At 43.4% G+C, this 21204-nt stretch overlaps 1 protein-coding gene across 2 annotated transcripts in view; it reads left to right on the top strand.

The window, feature by feature from the left end:
• The window catches only part of ST7 (suppression of tumorigenicity 7), a 254785-nt gene extending 245900 nt beyond the window's left edge, over positions 1–8885 (top strand). For both annotated transcript variants that reach the window (XM_082845894.1, XM_082845893.1), the window contains 2 exons: positions 998–1137; positions 8746–8885. In XM_082845894.1, coding sequence (XP_082702020.1) covers positions 998–1137; positions 8746–8841 — 236 coding nt within the window. In that variant the 3' untranslated portion in view covers positions 8842–8885. The remainder of the gene's footprint in view (positions 1–997; positions 1138–8745) is intronic.
• The last annotated feature ends 12319 nt before the right edge of the window (positions 8886–21204 follow it).

Genomic DNA, 21204 nt, shown 5'->3' on the forward strand with positions numbered 1-21204 from the left:
GGTTCAAGTCTGATCTCCCCTCAAAATCATTGGGTGCTGAGGGTGAGGATGGGATGGGGGTAGGTGGCTTTACATGTTACCTGCGTGCTGCACGTGAGTGGTGTAGTGTCCACGGTGGTCCCGAGCACACGTCCACCCATGAAGAATCCTAGCAGGTTGACATCCCTGGATTCAGGTGCATGTGCTCGTTTGTGCTTTGTCCCTCCTTGGCCCTCTGCACCCTCAGTTTCAGCAGAGTGGACTACTGCTTAGAGCTGAAAGGTCAAGGAAAGGCTTGAGACCTTGGATTTCCTGAGGAAGATGGAGACCCTCGAATCTTTTGGTTTGAGTGGCAGTGTAGCTCACACACAGCCTCACGGCTCCCCTCCACTGGGCCAGCCTCAGTTGCCACTCGAAATTTAAAAGTTATGAAAGGCTCTAAAATCTCCCATTTTTGATGGATGGATGGTCCTCGCTGGATGTCTCTCTATCAGGGTGGCACCCTCCACTGACATAGTTAGATTGTACCAGGAAAAAATACAAGATACACTAATATCACCCTATCACAATGATTTAAAAATTACAGGAAAAGTGAAAACCTAAAGAGAGGATTTTTTTTTTCAGTATACTTGACTTTGGATTTTCCAGGTTTTGTTCAATGAACATGTGTTTTATAATTTGAATAAAGTTTTGTTTTACTTGTGTTTGCTTTTGCAAAAGAAATACTGTATATTAGGCATAGATAGTGTTACTGTCCCTGCCCATGAGTGTGTGACATCCCCAAATTAGCCCTATCATGCCCTAGATAGAGTTCTGAAGGTTGAACGTGGACTTGGGAGAAGCAGATAGGCCACCAAAGGCTGGCTGAAATGTGGGCTCTTCTTCGTTCCAGGGCCCGACCTTTTTCATTTCCAGCAGGCTTGAGCCAAAGCTCTGCAGAGTCAGTCCCACCTACAGAAATTCCCTGAGAGTGCATTTTACTGCGGCCCTAACACTTCCCTTTTGATCTTCTCCACAGCTTTCCATGAAGTCTCAGTTTACCCAAAAAAGGAGCTTCCCTTCTTTATCCTCTTCACTGCTGGATTGTGTTCCTTCACAGCCATGCTGGCCCTCCTGACACATCAGTTCCCGGAACTCATGGGGGTCTTTGCGAAAGCTGTGAGTATTTGCCAAGGGGGAGGCCGCAGGCAAGGGGCAGGGAAAGTCAAGAGAAGCAGCATAAGAGAAAGAGGGGAGCGTTGTGTAGAAGTGGACGTGCTTGTATTGATCCTTTGCATACTGTTCAGTTTTCATTATCATCAGTGAGATCAAGGGTTGAGGGTCAGAATGAGAAAGTATAGCTTGTTTGTTACTGCATGCCTTGCCTATTTCACAGACAAAAAATTCTCAGCAGTTCCCCTAAAAAAATGCATGAGGTCTAAAAGAATTAAAGAATTAAGGGAATCCTAGCAAATGAAAAATACTTGGGAGGTTTTTCAGTTTTGTATAAATTGAATGACATCATTTCTAATCTTTAGATATTGTAGGTCTTTCCTTCAAGAAAGATAGAATTTACATTTTCAAAGATGATTTAAATTTAAAAAGTTTTAATGTCTACAAATTAAATGGCTTGTTTGGGGAATGAACTGCGAGGGTGTGAAGGGTGTGTAGTATTAAGAAGTATACAGATATGATATTTAGAAGTATGGAAATCCATTAAGGGTCTTTAAAGAGGGTTATGGAGAAGAGCTTTAATAAGAAAAGCCATCTGCATTGACAACCAAGAACCATTGTTTCCTTGATGAAAAGTGACCATTTCAGCTTGCACATGCAGTGAGGATAAGTTTACTGATTTTGCCACAAAGGAGTTTCAAACAGAAGGAATAAGGAAAAGAATATCGATTGTTTCCCTGGAACTCCATTCTGATTTCAAGGCGAGTGGAGTCAGCAAGGATGATTTCTAACTTGGCTGGGTTGATTTAATCCCTTTCCAGATGATTGACATTTTCTGCTCGGCAGAGTTCAGGGACTGGAATTGCAAGAGTATTTTCATGCGTGTTGAAGATGAACTGGAAATCCCACCGGCACCTCAATCTCATCATTTTCAAAACTGAACTCATCACCCTTCTTCCCCCACCACCACAACTGCTCCTTCTCCTGTATTCCTGATCTCCGCCAGTGGCACTGATATCCACCCAGTTACTCAAGCCAGAAACTCAGCAGCCCTCCCAAACTCTTCCCTCTCTCACTCCTTATATCCCGTCTGTCTTGGCTTTCACAGTCTGTCGGCTCTAACCTCCTGAGCCACTAGGCATTCGGTAAATGTAATTCACCTCTTCTTCTCCCATGGCTGTCTCTTAGTTTGGATCTTTGTGATTTCTTGCCTGGACACCTGCAAGAGTCTTAACTGGTCTCCTTGCTTCCAGTCTTATCCTCTGCCAGTATTTCTTTCATACTGACAAAAGAATGATCTTTCTAAATTGCAAGTCTGAGCATGTCACTTCCCTGCTTGAATTTCTTCAGTAGTTTCCCACCAGCATCAGGATAAAGTCCCAGATCTTTAGCATGGCATACAGGGTCCTTTATGATCTGGCCCTTGCTTTCCTCTTCAGCCTCATCTCTCTCCCAACTCTTGCACAGACACTGGTCTTGGGCCACAGTGAATTGCTCACCATTCCCAGATGCTTTTGTGAGCCTCGGTGCCTTTGCACGTACTATTTGCTCTGCATGGAATGCCCTTCCCCATTATCATCAGCACTTGTACAGTCTACTAACGCCTCTTCATTCTTTTATACTCAGCTTCCTTTCTAAGTTTCTCCCAAGCTGAGTTAGATGTTTCTCCTCTCAGCTCCCACAGTATTCCATGAATACCTATATTACGTTTATTGTACTGTATTATAATTGTTAAAAACTTGTCTGACCCCCTTGTAGAATGTGAGCTCTTTGCGAGCAGGACTGTGTCTTCCTCATCTCTGTATCCCCAAAGCTTTGCACAGTGCCTTGCACATAGTAGGTTTTCAATAAATGATTATTAAATAAATAAATGGTAGTGGTTTCTGCAGAAAGAATCAGTGTAAAAAATTAGATACAGCTTAGCATTTCTTCTCTTCTTTTATAATTATGATCACAGACAGAGTTGAAAGGGACCTTAAACTGCCTTCAACAGTAACTTGATGAAGGTCACTTAGACTCATCTGGAATACTTTTAGCGATGGAGTGTTCACCTGTTCAACATGGAAGCCCATTTCCATACTGGATCACTCAGAACTCTTCTTGATACTGATAAAATCTGCCTTCCTTTAATTTCCACTTATTTCCTATTCTACTCTCCAAAACTATAGTGAACAACTCTACTTCCTCTTGCAATTTCTTGAGGCAACTAATATATTCATGGCCACCTCTCACCTCTAACTTACTACCTTCTCTTTTCTTCAGGCAGAATGTCTCCAATTTCCTTAAGTCTTCTGTACATGATATGATTCCTGAACCCAGTATCACCCAAGCTGCCTCCTTAGATGCTCCCTAGTTTATGGGCCTATGCTATTCATTATTTGCTTCTATTCCCAAGCCAACCTTTGAGTTAAAGCAGTTACCAAAAGTCTGAATAGATTAGAGTGTCATGTAGTAAAATTTAAAATAAGAATACATTTGCAACATTAGTCAATGTCATTCTTCATTGAACTAACAGGCAGCTCTTGGTGGGAATTCAGGATCAGGACAGTGATTCTCAGCCCCTAGCGTGCACAAAATTCACCTGGCCCTACCACCAGAAGTTCAGAGCCTTGAGTGTTAGCACCCGGGAATCTGCGTTTTTAAACAAGTCCCGCCCGCCCCCACCGATTCTAAGGATGGGGGTTGAGGACCATTTCCTTCAAAGAACACTGGTCTCAAAAAAGCCAGCCTTTGAGCAGCCGTTTGCAGGTGCATGGTGCGACGTCAGAGCTGTTGAGGTGACAGGTTTCTAAGGAACCAGCAGTTTCACCCCGGCTGCTCCTTGAAATCATCTAGGGAGCTTAAAAATTACAGGTGCCTGATCTCCCAATCCTGGGGACTCTGACTTAGTTGGTCTGGGATACAGCCTGGGCATCTGAGTTTTCAGATGCCCCCCTAGTGATTTGGGTGTGCAGCCAGGGCTGAGAGCCCCTGTACTGAATAAAGTAACTGCCTGAAACTGCGTCGCCCAGGGAGAGGGCTGGGAGGAATGGAGGGTAGTACATAGAATACGGCTGGGTGTTCTCTAGGTAAGGCTGTGTAGCCTCCAGAATATCACAGAGATGTGTTCGTTATGGATATTAGACCAAGGGCCACTCTCCTCATTTAATGTTCCCAACGCTTTGTTTTTGAGTCAAGGACCAGATGATTAAATAAAATATAAATTTACCTTTATGGTCCTCATATTTTATACTCTACCAAGGTGTGGTAGTTTGGTCAGCTACTCATAGTTTTCAAAAGTAGTTTAGATAAATTTGCTTTTAAACCTCTGTCTGGAGGATCACATTCATCTTGCCCTTCATTAAGGTTTAGCAGTACTAAAACGTCTGGAGAGATTTCATGGGGAAGGAAGATGGATGGCCTGAAGGAGACAAGCCCCATCTCCCTCCTCCTTCCCCCCACTGCTCCGGAGTCTTCTCCACATTTTCACTCTTGTCACTTCATCAGGCCCCTCGTGAAGCCCCCCACAGGTTATCACAGCTGCCCTATAGGCTGCCTGCAACCATTTGCAGCTTGTGAAAATGATTTTCTCAGACCTCGCCTGAGATAATGTCCCTGGGATAATGACTCAGTAGATGGAGAGAGATTGCACTGCCACCCGCCAGGCTGCGTGCAGCTTGGGAACTCTCCAGTGTGTTTACATGTTGATATGCAGCCAGTAAGGAAGCCCGCAGCCAAGTGTGAGCCACTGGAAAATAGTAAAATGAGAGGCTTCAACTCTCTCCGCCTAATCTAATCTACCTCAATGACTTAGGACTAACTCTTCCTAGAATGTTTGGTTACCAAGATAAGGTTGCTCATATAAATAAGTGATCATTCCAAACCCAGCCCCTCGCAGAATGTGGGAAGGTCAGCATGCTGACCTCTTCTGTTTGAAGGGCCCTGTCTTTCCTCCTCTGGTCTCTCTCCTTCCCTGAGATCCAGCCCCCTGACTTCTGACTCTTGTCTTCAGCTTATGCGCCCTGACCTCTTTGAAGTCTGATATTGATTACAGTGAAATGTCAATTGTCTGATTGCAGTAGGGCACCTGGAACTTATTCAGATAAGCAGAGGCGTTTCAAACGTTAACGAAGCACGTTGCGAGCCATGACCTTCTTCTAAATAACGGTGTTTCGGGGAAAAGGAGGATCAGGCGACTGAAGTGTTGCTCTCTCTTTTTTATTAGTTCAGTTGCTTTTTCTCACCACAAGACACTGATTGAATTATGGTGCATTTTGGACCGTGTATGTCTGCCCCCAGGACAGACGTTTTGGACATTGAGACAGATGAGCTGTTCCAGGGTTGCCTGGTGTTGCTCATTCAGACTTAACTTTTCAGGCAATAAAATTTCCCAAGTCCCTAAGTGAAACTGTTGTTTCTCTATGTGCATTGGTTGAGTCTTCGGCCAAAAAGTGTTGACTGATATTCAGTCGTGCAAAGAAGCATCCTAAGTAAACAAAGCATGTTCCACCAAACTTCTTTTGTTTAATACGTCCTGATGAAAGCCACTGACCTTCGGTTACTAAATGAAAAGGGCTTAACGGTTCCAGGCACCCCATTACATTTTGCTGCTTCTTCCTTGTGGGCGAGGGTTGGGGAGGAGGTCTCGGAGAGCGCTGCTAAGGAGGAAGGTAACCTAGCAACAAAGGGTGCTCATCGCAACTGGGGTGCTGCGAGAGAATTAGGATCTCTAGGAAAGCGTTCAAGGCATTCTTTTCTCGATTGTCCCAAGGTTAGAACATTCTAGATATGAGGGAGAGCAGTAAATGATCACATACATGGGAGGTATTAGGAGTTAATTCTCTTGTGGAACCTGGTCGAGAAGCACAGGTGTCCAGGGGGCCAGGGCTCACTGCATCTTGCTGCGCAGGGTGGAAAGAGGGGCATTTACAGACCACAAACTGGGCGAGGCCTGCCACTTAATTTCCAGAGGCCTCCCTTTTACGCTTTTTATCCAAGTCAGGTCAGTGACCAAAACTAAGCAAACAGACGGGCCTTTATTTTGAACCAGCTTTGTAACGACATCTCCATTCATTCTGCTACCCAAGCTGAGGCTCCCTGGTGTCCCCCCGTGTAGTGTATGAAGTCGCCCAGGGTGTAGACTTTGAGCGATTCCTATCATCTGACCACACTGGCTCACGCTAATGCATCACTTGTTCCCACCTCAGTCACAACTTCGGTGGTTATAAGTCTGTTTTGGATTAGGTGTGCAGGATATGATAACTTCACCAGCAAAATCCCCTTGTTCAGTGGGCCTCATCTTCCTGCCCGTCAGCATCCTCGGTTCATCCAGACTGCTTTAGCACCTAGCTCCTCTTAATGGAGCTGAGCATTACAGGCAAATGCCGTGTGTTATGGAGCCTTGACAATCTCTGACTACAAACAAATGAACAAATGTTATGTGTAAATAGTTTTAATTCTACAGTGTTATCATGTCGGTCTGATACAATCAGTAGACTTGTTCCATGTCATCCTCTCAGAACTAGGATTTTACAAACTCTTTCGGGGCAGCTCGGGCAGTAATTACTCATTCCTGGGCCTAGTATCTCCCACAATGCCTTCCAACCGCATCCAGCTCTAAACTGAAAAGGACAGGCAGTCCATTAAGTAGGGTGAGCATCCCATGTGGCACTGTACACCCAACCAAGGATAATTTCAGAAGGTTGCCAGGCATTGCCCTGTATCTAACACCCACTTGAGGAAAGAGCCATCCTACCTTCACTCAAGTACTAACGTGGCTGCCTTTTTCTTAACTGCAAGTTCCTTAACAGCCTGGCACTCAAGGCCCTCCCCAGAGTTGTGCTAGTTGCTTCTGAACTCTACCTCCATCTCTTCTAGTCATACCAGCTGCTTTCCCCTCTCTGTTCCAGCTGTTTATTGAGCCTGGAAGGCCCACCTGCTCACATGTCTTTCCTTACCATTCTTACCCCATCTCTGTCTTTTCATACCCCAGCCATCCACTGGGGACTATTTCAGTCACCTCAGTTTCAGTTTTTCCTGTTCCTTTCGACAAAATGGATTCTCTCCCTTTCCCGAACCTTCCTGGTGCTTTGTTTGTGCGTCTATCTTCTACCCTGTCGTGGTCTACCTGGTATTGTTACTTTGCTGGGTACAGGTCTTAGTGGCTCCCTTCCCCAACCCCTAGGCTTTGAGCTTCCTGACAGTGGGACTTTTGTCCTAGACGCTTTTATATCTCACCCAGTACTTAAGTGCCTTACTGAGTAAATATATTCAATTGATGTAAAAGATGCAGTACAGAGAAGGGTTCCGAACCTTATACTCTCTTGAGTTTTCGTTACACAAATCTCGCACTTGATGGTCCTGCCATAATGTGGTACAGGCCTTCCCAGTTTGCATTCTACTGGTTCTTTAAAAAAAAAAAGAAGAAGAAGAAGAAGAAGGACAGATTCTGAGGTCATGTAAATTTGGGAAACTTGCCTACCATACCCCTTCTTGAGGACCCGCAATCCATAGAACATGTGACCAGTAGAGGAGACTGTTTCAACTTCACTACATTCAGGTCTACTAATTTGTCTGGCCTCAGACCATGTTCCGCCTCTGCGTATGTACTCATGTCCTACAGCACACTTCTGTGGGAAATTCTTGGTGGTGTAGACTGTGCTGTGCTATGGGCAAGGGATTGGGACAAAGGACTCCACAGTACAAGAACCAGACATTGAACCCTAGTGAGACGATACCTTGGTTCTGAACAGAGAGCAAGGAAACCCATCCAAACACCCGTCTTGTGCCTGCTTGGTTTAGGGCACCTCTTCTGCCAGATGCTGGATGGCTTGTGGAGGGAGGCTGAGTCTTCACGAGAACATAATCAGAACAGACTTGAGATTATGTTAAATGAGTCTCAGGCAAGGCGCCTGACTTTCCTAAAAGGCACAGATAATAAGCATTATTCTCTACATGAAAAACAGAAAGGAATTCACTAACCAAACGAAAGAGATCCCAAAGCTCTCCTCAGAGCAGCACCTTTTCCACAAGGACGTGTCGTCCATGGACTGGCCAGCTTGCTGCCCTCCCCAAGGCTCCCATGATGCTCACCACTAAGCAGGTAGTTCAGAAAAGAACATGGGCTGCAGGTGTTTGGGAGACAATAGGATCCCAAAGCAATCCACAGCCATACGACAAACTGGACTTTTTTTTTCTGTTGTTGCCTTTTCCACTTAAAGTTCTATAACTAGGCAAGCAGATGAAGAAGTTGTCACCATTTTTTTAACTCTTCTGCTCACTTGCCACCCATCTGTCAGTCCCTTTTGACGGCACTGGTCATCTCCATGGGCAGCCCTCAGATCCTGAAGGCTGGTTGGAAGGCCTCAGAACTGTGGGCAGCTGTCAGAGGAGTGAAGGGCCTGTCAGCCAACACTTCTCCCCCTCATCCATCAGAGCCATGGGGGCGGGTGCAGAAGCTGGAATGTAGGTTTGTTCGTCAACCAATGTTTCCTACGAACATAAATATGAAATCTTAGCCTTTGGAAGCTTTTTATAATGCAGAGACGTAAGATGAAAGCATGAGTTGGAGAGGTTCGTTTTGATGGCTTGAACAAGATTTCTCCTGACTTCTGCGCTTTTCTCGTTTGTTCGCAGTTCCTCAGCACTTTGTTTGCCCCCTTAAACTTTGTCATGGAGAAAGTGGAAAGCATCCTCCCATCCAGTCTTTGGCACCAGCTGACTAGGATCTAGGGAAGCCCACCCGTCCTTCCACTCACCTCACCCAGTGGGCTGCCACCATCTCTTCGTGCCAACTCCTCGTGGACTGCAAGAAAGCATGACTTTGAAAAAGGGAAGCCATTCCGAGATTTTAAAACCTTCATGGACTGTCTGTTCCATATTAAAAGCTGTTTTTGTTGTACAAAATTCATTGATGTTCAGTTCTATTATATTTTGCTTTCAGAAAAGAAAAAATAAACTTTTGTGTATTGCAGCAACCAGTTGTGTCTTCCAGCCCTAAAACTGTTGGTGTCCAAATAAACCTACAGGTTACATTTAATTTACTAAGGCCCCAGATCTGCTCAGTGCAACACAATGGTTTTCTATGCTAATGCAACTCCTTTCACCAGGCCCTCGGCACCCCTACGGTTGGTGGCTTAGAAAACAGACTCTCTTTGGCTAGAAAGTACCATCTTTTTCAGCCCCAAACTGTATGTCCTCATAGGCTAAATGCACAAAAGAAATTTCCAGCATGAATGACAGGAAGCATGAATGAAACGAAATGTATGTGCCATCCCAGGTTGTTCCAATTCAGAGACTCCACTCACAGAATAGAACTCAGCACTGTGGTTCTAGGAATCATTTTACTTCTGCTTTCTGAAAACTTGTCGTGAGAAAAAAAGTTCTGATGAGAGCTACAGAGCCAATAGTCTATCGTAGGACCTGACCACTTCCAACATTGCCATTTTTTAAATGTTTTCTCATAAGGGTCATTTTTTTTTTTATCATGTTTTCATTCTTGATGCTTGCGTGTGAGCGTTCTCTGAGTGTTTCCATGATCTGAACCATAGTGGCGGTTTGTCTTCACCATCTTTGAAAGCCTTCTACATGAGTCACACCTGCCAAGCATTTCTTTTTTTTTTCTTTCTTTAACATCTTTATTGGATTATAATTGCTTTACAATGGTGCGTTAGTTTCTGCTTTATAACAAAGTGAATCAGCTATACATATACATATATCCCTATATCTCCTCCCTCCTGCGTCTCCCTCCCACCCTCCCTATCCCACCCCTCTAGGTGGTCACAAACCACAGAGCTGATCTCCCTGTGCTATGCGGCTGCTTCCCACTAGCTATCTAATTTACATTTGGTAGTATATATTAGTCCATGCCACTCTCTCTCTTCGTCCCAACTTACCCTTCCCCCCACCCCGTGTCCTCAAGTCCATTCTCTACATCTGCGTCTTTATTCCTGTCCTGTCCCTAGGTTCTTTCATAACCATTTTTTTTGTTTTTTTTTTTTTAGATTCCATATATTATGTGTTAGCATACGGTATTTGTTTTTCTCTTTCTGACGTACTTCACTCTGTATGACAGACTCTAGGTCCATCCATCTCACTACAAATAACTCAATTTCATTTCTTTTTATGGTTGAGTAATATTCCACTGTATATATGTGCCATGTCTTGTTTATCCATCCATCTGTCAGTGGACACTTAGGTTGCTTCCATGTCCTGGCTATTGTAAATAGAGTTGCAATGAACATTGTGGTACATGACTCTTTGAATTATGGTTTTCTCAGGGTATATACCCAGTAGTGGGATTGCTGGGTCATATGGTAGTTCTATTTTTAGTTTTTAAGGAACCTCCATACTGTTCTCCATAGTGGCTGTATCAACTTACATTCCCACCAACAGTGCAAGAGGGTTCCCTTTTCTCCACACCCTCTCCAGCATTTATTGTATGTAGATTTTTTGATGATGGCCATTCTGACTGGTGTGAGCTGATACCTCATTGTAGTTCTGATTTGCATTTCTCTAATGATTAGTGATGTTGAGCATTCTTTCATGTGTTTGTTGGCAATCTGTATATCTTCTTTGGAGAAATGTCTGTTTAGGTCTTCTGGCTATTTTTGGATTGGGTTGTTTGTTTTTTTGATATTGCGCTGCATGAGCTGCTTGTGAATTTTGGAGATTAATTCTTTGTCAGTTGCTTCATTTGCAAATATTTTCTCCCATTCTGAGGGTTGTCTTTTTGTCTAGTTATGGTTTCCTTTGCTGTGCAAAAGCTTTTAAGTTTCATTAGGTCCCATTTGTTTAGTTTTGTTTTTATTTCCATTTCTCTAGGAGGTGGGTCAAAAGAATCTTGCTGTGATATATATCATAGAGTGTTCTGCCTATGTTTTCCTCTAAGAGTTTGATAGTGTCCGGCCTTACATTTAGTTCTTTAATCCATCTTGAGTTTATTTTTGTGTATGGCGTTAGGGAGTGTTCTAATTTCCTTCTTTTACATGTACCTGTCCAGTTTTCCCAACACCACTTATTGAAGAGGCTGTCTTTTCTCCATTGTATAATCTTGCCTCCTTTATCAAAAATAAGGTGACCATATGTGCGTGGGTTTATCTCTGGGCTTTCTGTCCTGTTCCATTGATCTGTATTTCTGTTTTTGTGCCAGTACCATACTGTCTTGATGACTGTAGCTTTGTAGTATAGTCTGAAGTCTGGGAGCCTGATTCCTCCAGCTCTGTTTTTCTTTCTCAAGATTGCTTTGGCTATTTGGGGTCTTCTGTGTTTCCATACAAATTGTGAAATTTTTTGTTCTAATTCTGTGAAAAATGCCATTGATAGTTTGATAAGGATTGCATTGAACCTGTAGATTGCTTTGGGTAGTAGAGTCATTTCACAATGTTGATTCTTCCAATCCAAGAATGTGGTATATCTCTCCATCTGTTTGTATCATCTTTAATTTCTTTCATCAGTGATTTATAGTTTTCTGCATACAGGTCTTTTGTCTCCTTAGGTAGGTTTATTCCTAAGTATTTCATTCTTTTTGTTACAGTGGTAAATGGGAGTGTTTCCTTAATTGCTCTTTCAGATTTTTCATCATTAGTGTATAGGAATGCAAGAGATTTCTGTGCATTAATTTTGTATCCTGATCCTTTACCAAATTAATTGATTAGCTCTAGTGGTTTTCTGATAGCATCTTTAGGATTCTCTATCTACAGTATCATGTCATCTGCAAACAGTGACAGCTTTACTTCTTCTTTCCAACTTGGATTCCTTTTATTTCTTTTTCTTCTCTGATTGCTGTGGCTAAAACTTCTAAAACTATGTTGAATGATAGTGGTAAGAGTGGGCAACCTTGTGTTGTTCCTGATCTTAATGGAAATGGTTTCAGGTTTTCACCATTGAGAACCATGTTGGCTGTGGGTTTGTCATATATGGCCTTTATTATGTTGAGGTAGGTTCCGTCTGTGCCTACTTTCTGGAGGGTTTTTATCATAAATGTGTGTTGAATTTTGTTGAAAGCTTTCTCTGCATCTGTTGAGATGATCATATGGTTTTTATCCTTCAGTTTGTTAATATGGTGTATCACATTGATTGATTTGCGTATATTGAAGAATCCTTGCATACCTGGGATAAACCCCACTTGATCATGGTGCATGATCAAGCATCTCTTTTTACTTAAGCAAAAGAGAAAAATAAATAACCTTGACTCCTCTATCTGAAGTGAAAAGTACCTCTATTCAAAATCTCAGTTGGTGCTGTAAAAAGAAAGAACTGTCCTTTACATGGCTTATTTTCCCTTTTGTTTAGAATCCTGAATCCTTCCCCATGAGCGTTGCAATAGGCAGCGTTCGGGAAAGCACCACACCACGTCCCCTTCGCAACTGGACTTCCTGCCACCTCCTGGTCTTCATCCAAGAGCAGAGTCAAGCAGGCAGGTAAGGTTTAGGTGCACAAGGGCTTTTTGTGCTTTGGGCAAACTTTTCTCTCTACCTCCTTCGTGCAAAGCCATGGGGGACATGTGCAGTTGGCTGCTGCTCTTAGTAAACTATCTCAGAGAGGTTGAACCCCTATATCCACATCTAGTGGTACTGCTCTTGGGAGCAGGGGCTGTGTCTGCTTTGCTTGCCTCTTTACCTCTTCGTCCCCCAGCACAACTCTTGACCTGGAGTGGATGCTCAAATGATCTGTTGAGCAAATTGATGCAGTATGTGATAGGTACAAATAAACTTTTATTAATGTTCAGAGTAGAGAGATTGGTTCCAGCAGAAAAGGACCAGGGAAGCCTGAGAATTGGAAATTGGAGCTGGAAGAAAATGTAGTAATTATTTAATACAATTATTTGATTTAACAGATGGGGAAACCAAAGTCAAAAAAGATTTCGACCTGAGTTTGGACTAGATTGCGATAAGTCTTAAATGAAAGGTTCGAGAGCCCATAGGCAATGGTAAGTGGAAATGGCCCATCATGAGTTGTTGTTGGAAACCCCAGTTGCAGGAAATGCAGCAAAGAAATGTAACACAAGGATTTAAAAGCACCTTGTGAATTTAGCAATGAGGACTAGAGCATTTCCACGGAGAGGGGAGGCAGAAGTTAGGCTTTGACGGGTACAGGGAGTGAATGGGAGCCGCGAAGGTGGAGAAAAGATGGTGACAGAATGAAGACACAAGGGGGGGTAAGGGGCTGTTGGAGGGAATGAGTCCACGGTCCAGGAGAGGAGCTAATCACGTGAGCTAATTCCTTTCTTCCACCTCTCCCTTCAGCTGCTGTGCTCAACTCTGAGAGCAACCATGACTCACTCTTGCCATTCTGACCTCCCTGGGCCAGGATGCCAGGGAGGGTGCTGTCTTCCCAGCACTGGCTTGCTTTGCTGCCCCTGAGCACAAGCATTCAGGTCGTTTTAAGGTTTTTTTGCAAACCTATGGAGAGGCAGAATGAGAGCAACCAGTATATCAGAGCAATTTTTAAGGTGATCGATTTTACACAGTTCTTACATTTCTTACCTAAGGTCCAGAGTTCCTGACTTAATAAGATGGCAACTGGAATCCAAGTTGCATTTCTGCCTTCTGCTCTTACTTCTATATAAGGGGACATCGAAACCCATTCTGATGGGCTTTCCTCTATAAAGACACTTCCTCCCAGCTGGACCATAAGTGTTGCATAGCCTCACCTTACATGTGTTTGTTGGAATACAAATGTAAACATTGTAAATTAAATACTAGCAGATTGGATCTAGCAGTGTATACAAGAAGACACAATGTGACCAAATGGGAAGGTTGATTTTTTTTTAAACTTCTTTTGTCAGTACTTCAGTATAAAAGTCATTCTGTCTTTATACAAGAATTGGGGAGCTTTCAATATTTTTATATGGCCCAGAATAATTAAACACTGACATTACCTGCTCTTCAAGGATTAGATAAAACTCAGACATGAAACATCTGATTTTAGTGCTTTGTTAATGGTAGGTCTTTGATCACCTTTTTACTATCTGCAATGGTGACTGGTCTGTGCAGATACTCTACTTCTTATGTTTAGCTGATTGCATGTTTTCTAGGAAATTACTGCTTTCTCTAGGCATCAAATGTGTTACCACAAAGTTACATGTGTATATCATTTATATTATATATTCAGTCTCTCCTGTATTTGTGGTAATTTCTTTTCTCATTCCTAATTTTATATATTTTTGCTATCTTTCTTTGTTTTTTCCCTCTTTAATCAGCTTCACAAAGTTTACCTTAAAGTTTTGGATTTACTGATGCGTTCTTTTTGTTTTGTATTTTATTATTTCTTCCTGGTTTCTCTTGTTTATAAGAACTATAATTTTCCTAATTCCCTTAGGTGAGTACTTGGTACATTTTTACATTCTTTTAAGAAGGAGGTATTTAAGGCTATGAATTTTCCTCTACAAGTAGCTTTCTTGTTCCATAGATTTTGCTATTAAGCGTTCTCCACTCTTTTCTAGAAATTTATGTTTTAGTTTCTTTTTATCCAGGAGGGATCACTTTGGGGACATTTTCTAATAATTGGTTCTCCATTGCTGCCTTCAAGGGATTTATTTTTAATGTTACTGTGCAATATCTAATGAAAACATCAAAGATGTTCAACCACCTACCCCCAAATACAGTAAACCCTGACACCTCACACCCATGTACTAGTTCCAAGTAAACTTTTGATTCCTGTTTCCAACATTTTTTAAAAAATTACATCTTTCTTCAGTGTGAACCTACAGGGTGATGTTAAAATGTCTAAACCATGTTTATGTCACTTCCACTGTTCTGTTGTTCTTATTCTCCCCTCCCCATGGCCATGCTCTTCACCAAGCAAAGACGAGTTCACATCACATATTTGGCTTCTACTCTGCTATGATGACAGCTCGGGCTGTATCAGGAATTGAAATGTAAAAGGAGGTGGCAGGGGCTAGACAGGGGCTTGAAGGAGCTAGTCTTGAAGTTCTGGCTTTTGAGGGTCAAGAATGGCTGAGGCCAAACAGGCATTGACTGAAATGGGAATGTCCAAGCAGAGGTGGACTGGGCCTCTATCAGGAATGCTCTGGAGAGCACAGGGGACGGAAGACCTACAGTTGATAAATGTGTCTCCTCCAGAATAATAGCTGTGATTCTCCAGCAGGAGCAAAGAGCAGAAGGGAAGCAGGTTCTCTTCCCCTCTTTCTCCAGCTTGTCTCCTATTACATCCAGCTCCAGTCCATTTCATAGTCCCTTGGATCCTCAGCCTTGAAGCTGAGGAAGAATAACTTGGAAGAAAAACTTAGGAAGAAAAACTCTGGAGTCGAACACCTCAATTGACCGTCACCAAAAGGCAAGCAAACTTCAAAGTGGGTCTGTGTTTGTCCAGGGAGGGGGCAGTAGGTTACAATTTTAGAGGGAATCTAAGTATGTCCATGAAGTCTGGTGGCTCTCGGCTTCCGTGCACACGGGCTGTAGGACCTGACACCCCTCCCCGCTTCAGGCTCCCCACATGAGCCTCACTGCCCCCTTTCTGAGGTCTGGGTGCTGCGTGCAGGCCCACAGGCCACCCCTTGGTGCCTCTCAGCTTCTCCACTGTCCCTCAGGTCACCCAGAACAGTCTCTGCAGTGGCAGCACGTCCTGCCAAACACAGGGCAGTTTCAGCTGATTTCCTGATAGTTTTCTGGGGCAAAGAACTACAAAATCGGGACTGCTGCTTGAAATGACAGAAGGGAGAATGCAGGGAGAAAATACGAATTAACATCCGAAAGATAGTCTGCCCCTCAAATCAAAGACAACCTTCACATCCAGTATAAATTAGACTCATTTGTTGTCTCAGTCCTTTAAGTAGTTAAAATGTATTGAGGACCTACTGTTGCTGGGGACAGAATCATGCTATCCCCACTGCACCTTGAACTGCAGCATTTATCACACGGCATTATTTGTACGTTTACTTGCCTGTCTCACCCACTGGACCACAGGGAACTCAAGTTCTATATTATGGCGTTTGTCTTCACACCCTCAGGATCTGGAACTGGCTATTCTATACTCTAGAATATAAAAGCTCAATAAATGTTGGCAGGAAGGTAGGACAGACAGGGTAGAGGAGAGAGTGATGCTAAATAAGAAGTGAGCCTCCTTTTATAGAACTCCAGGAAAAAATAAAATGAAACAAAATGTATTTATTCCATTCTTAGAACAGCAGCTTCATGAGGAGCTTTTGCAAAAACTTTTCCCGCTTATCATTTTCTTTGGGATGTGTTCTCTCTTCTTACCCCATGTTCCCTGAATGATCATTGTTCGTGTTTGTGGTATGTCAGATACCATGCCGGGTCCTTGATGTGCAGGGCCTCTTGGGGTTCTCCAAACCACTGTGTGAGGTGGGTGCTAGTGTCCTCCCACTGAGCAGCTGCTGAATCAAGGAGCTGGGTTTGGGCCTGAGCACTGGGCCACTGGCCTTGGTGCTGTGTGGCCACAGGGTGCTTGGTCACCTGCCTCTGACTGCCTGCCGCCTGGTCTCTGCAGCTCGAGGTAGCGTACTCATCAGCTGACCTTTAGGCCCAGGAAAAGTGCACCGGGGAACACTGCCTCTCAAACACGCCAGAAAGAAGCAGATGCTGTATCTCCAAAGACAAGGTGGGCTTCATGCTTTTCTTCACATTCCAGCCACGGGTGGTGTGATGGGAGTCAGGGAACAAGTGTTCCCAGAGTGGATGATATGAGCCTAAAAACAAGCAGAATACTGTGTGTGGACTTGAAACAGGAAGAGGAACCTTATAGCGAGCGCAGACCACTGTTTCCCACAGTGGATTTTGAGAAGCCTTAAGTCTGGTGAAATGCTTTTTTGGAACACATCACGACAGTTACCGTTCTCCTGGAAACTCACAATGTCATAAGCCCTGAGAAGTCCCATGAAAAAGAAATCTGTTTAACCCAGCACTTCTCCTCATGAGATCATAGGTCACCATCTCCTTTCATGAAGAATACGCTACACATCTCGCCATATTCATTTTGGAAAACACTGGACAAGATCAGTCCTGAATCAGAAGGAGGATCCCACAAACAAGGCATGTGGTCCTCTGGGCATTCCATCCATACTGACCAGGTGGGGACCCACTAGACAGAATTCGGGGGGAATGCAGGCTGGTGCAGCTGTGAATCCCTGCCATGCTCCCTAACTGGCATCAGGTGCTCTGTGTCTCCTCCTGAGTCCCCTTGGTGCTGGCCATGAATGTTGGCCGTGGACCCCCAGGAGGGTCCTGGGGCCTTTTAACTGTCTATCGATATCGACACAGCTAAACAGAGGGGAGAGATTAAGGATTGGGGCAGCTGTCGTAATTCACGTGCTCTGTTTTCTCTCCAGTTATCCAAGAAAACCCCTGAGAGAGCCTGTTAAGAACTTGTTTTTTGGCCGTGGTGGCCAGTCAGTAACTGTCACTCTCCTGGGGTTCCCACCAAGTGGGGTGTTCACCAACCCCAAGGCCTATAGGTCTTATATCTAACAAATTATATTTTACATTATTTGTTTCAAAAGTTGGTTAGTGACAACTAAGATCGTCCCTCCGCAATTAGAATCCGAGGTCAGAGCGAGAAAACCTCCCATTCACTGGGAACTCCCAGGTCATTCATTCTGAATTAATGGTATTTATTCTCCCTCGTTTTATTCCTAAAAAATGGCTCCCCTGGTTGCAGTGTTACGTTAAGCATATTACATGTGTCTCCAAAATCAGTTCATATATTACAGCTCGTTACACTCGTGGGTATACATTTCTGAGTAGCTCTCACTCCGCAGTTACGGGTCTACACTAAATATGGGCTGTCCTGAGTGGAGCCTGAGGGCGTTGTCTGTTTATTCCTGGCTCCTTGATTTTCCTGGAAGTTTTCTTCTCCACTTTTATACTCCTCAGGGAAGATGTGCCTTCCAGTAAGAAAAGTCTACCTGGGGAAGGTGGAAAGTATTTTTCTCTAGAGCTTTCTGGAGAGGAGGTTAGACAGTGGCAGCTGTTTGGGAGCTCGCGGCCTTCTGTGGTTGGTTTGCTGCAGTGATCAGGGACGCAGGAGGGGGTTGTACCAGAATCCATCAAGACCACTGGCAAAAAACCACAGTATCTTTCCTTCTGCAGCATTAACGTCAATGAGTTTTTGTTCTCTACAGCCACCAAGGTTTTGTCTTCTGTGGCTAGCACGCTCTTAAGCATTGTGTTGTAGCATCGTTAATAGACAGTGTTTTTGGGATTTCACAGCATGTAATCTTTAATCAGTTCAATAAATCCACAATGACAGCATATTTTTATCCAAGCACGAAGTTCTTATGAGCTGCCGGCTTCTTTGCTCCATTCATCCATTTCCTCAACATATATTATGCCTTGAGTTCCATCGATGAACAAGAAAAAATCCATTGTGCTCATGCTTGTGACTGTGGTAAGGGCCACAGTCCTCTGGGGAAAAAGTCCTCACGTGCAGTCTCTGGGTTGGGGTTCTCACGTGGTACCTGACGCCAGGCAACATCAGTAACCCTCCTCTTGGGTGTGGCTCTTCTGAGGAGCGGACAAACACAATTGGACAGCTAGCATGTTGTACCCAAGGGGGCTTATGAGACTATTCTCAGTGGGCCCCAAAGGCTCTCAAAAGGTGAGCAAGTCAAGAGCCACTTTTCTCCTGTGAAACTTTGCCAGTTCTGATTTCCCCACATGCCTTCTTTCAAACTATCTAAGCCGCTGCCCAACACAGTGCGATGAGCGCCAGGCAGCTCTCTTCTTCAAGATAAGGGGAACCTTCAGAGGAAAAGTGACTGCCACGGGGCCAAGGCACGAGAGCCTCTGGAGGCCACTGCCGTCTCCCTCAGCTGCAAAGGCGAAGGCCTGAGACCCTTGAGAAATGAGAATCCAATTGTGTCTAAAATACATCTCAACCTCTTGGGGCTGTCTGTAACCATATAAGGAGCTGGTCAAGAGCTATTTATCAGAAACGTTCTTGAGGGCAAAGGGAACCTACAGGGCACTTCAATTAGCTGAGCAGTCCCTGGCTCGGCTCTGATGTGCCTGCAGCTGTCACCAGGAGGGGGATCAGTGGCATTGCTCCTAAAGTTTCGTACCTAAGGGCTATGAAGGGCCCCTCTCTTTCTCCTCACCTCCCTTGAGCATCTTTGCCCATATTTGCACAGGACCTTGGACTCCAGAAAATGTTAGAGTCTAAAAATAGCCAGGCTGTAGGTAAGTAGGTGCTTTAATCGCCTACTTTAATCAAAATATCAAATGAAATTGGCCAACGATCACTGGCCACCACAGCCACAGACATGCCTTAAAGGGTCATTCAGTTAATCCACCTGCTTTCCCAACATGATCCAAATAAAAACAGAGAGTATGAGTCATGACAGCTGCTCCAGGCCCTCATTTCTCTGTCTTGCTCCACTGCGATTATATCCATGGACGCGGCCTCACACCCGAGGGGCCCCACGGCATCCACGGCAGCACAAACAAGCTCCTTTTGGGACTCAGTAAGAAACGTTTTCATACGTGTGAATTTTCAAGACTTTTATATATTTGCCTTCAAAAATATCTCTAGATGTGTTTTAGTTCAGAAAGGTCTCACCGGATACTTGAAAAGCACATTTGGATTTTCAAAAATTAGGAGCGCTCACATCCCACAGCCAGTTTTCTGCCACAGAAAGGCCTGAACCAAGCTTTGAGATATTAGTTTCAATTTCGTCTCTCCAGAATGCTTTCTTCATCTCTCCTATGAAACACCTGAATCCTGATTTGATTTGCCTGTCCTGTATAGGAAGCTTTTTCAAAAAATTTCCCTCTATTGACAGCATTATGACTACACTCAGAACTTCATATTTTAATGTCTCTCTCTATCCTCCTGTCAGATTATTAACTTATTCATCTTTGTATTCCCAGTGTTTATCAGAGTGTTTGCATTGGTACTGGTCAATAAATGCTGAGCAGAAGGAAGGAGGCAGGAAAGGGGGTGGTGGTTAGAATCCTAGAAGTGTTTTCTTCCCAAGCTGTACCATGTAAGAACTTAAGATCCCAGGGTTCATGGCTCGGGCACTGGCATCTATTGTACAATGGTAGTTGGAATAGAGACATTTTGTCGTGTGTGTTCAGAACCAATTTACAGTAGTCACCTGTAGAGTAGTCACTCTCTTCATGTGTGAGTAGTAAAGTACAAGACCAGCCTAAAGAAAGGTGTGAGGTTGGGACTCCTGAGAAATCCCAGATCTTCTGCTTGCTCCCCACATCTCACCCATAGCGCATATCCTACTATAAACCACAGACTTCTGGAACTGGAAAACATATAAGGAGTCTGGAAGGCTAAACTGAACTATCCAAAAAAGAAATTAAGAAAGCAATCCCATTTACCATAATAAAATATTTAGGAATAAACTTAACCAGGGAGATTAAAGACATGACTGAAAACTACAAAAAAATTTAAAGGAGACACAAATAAATAGAAAGACATCCCATATTTATGAATTGGAATATTTAATATTGTTAAAGTGTGCATGCTACCCAAAGTGATCTGCAGATTCAGTGCATCCCTATCAAAATCCCAATGGCATTTTTACAGAAAGAGAAAAAACAATCCTAAAATTCATATGTAACTATGAAGGACCCCAAATAGCCAAAACATTCTTGAGGAAGAAGAACAAAGCTGGAGGCATCACACATCCTGATATCAAAACATACCACAAAGCTATAGTAATTAGAATAGTATCATACTGGCATAAAGAAAGACATATAGACCAAATGAACTGAATAAAAAGCCCAGAAATCAACCCATGCATATACAGTCCACTGATTATCTACAAGTTTGCCAGGAATACACAATGGGGAAAAGATAGTCTCTTCAACAAATGTTGTTGAGAAAACTGGCTATCCAATGCAAAAAGAATTAAATTGTACACTTATCTCACACCATACACAATAATCAACTCAAGATGGATTAAAGACTTAAAAGTAAAACTTCAAACAGCAAAACTCCTAGCAGAAAACACAGGGTAAAACTTCATGATGTTGGTCTTGGCAATGATTTCTTGGATATGACACCAAAACCATAAGCAACAAAAGCAAAAATAGACAAGTACAACTATACAAACTGAAAAGTTTCTGCTCTGCAAAGGAAACAATCAACAAAGTGAAA

The sequence above is a fragment of the Leucopleurus acutus genome (genome assembly GCF_964270905.1).
Source record: "Leucopleurus acutus genome assembly, chromosome: 9".
Lineage (NCBI taxonomy): Eukaryota > Metazoa > Chordata > Mammalia > Artiodactyla > Delphinidae > Leucopleurus > Leucopleurus acutus.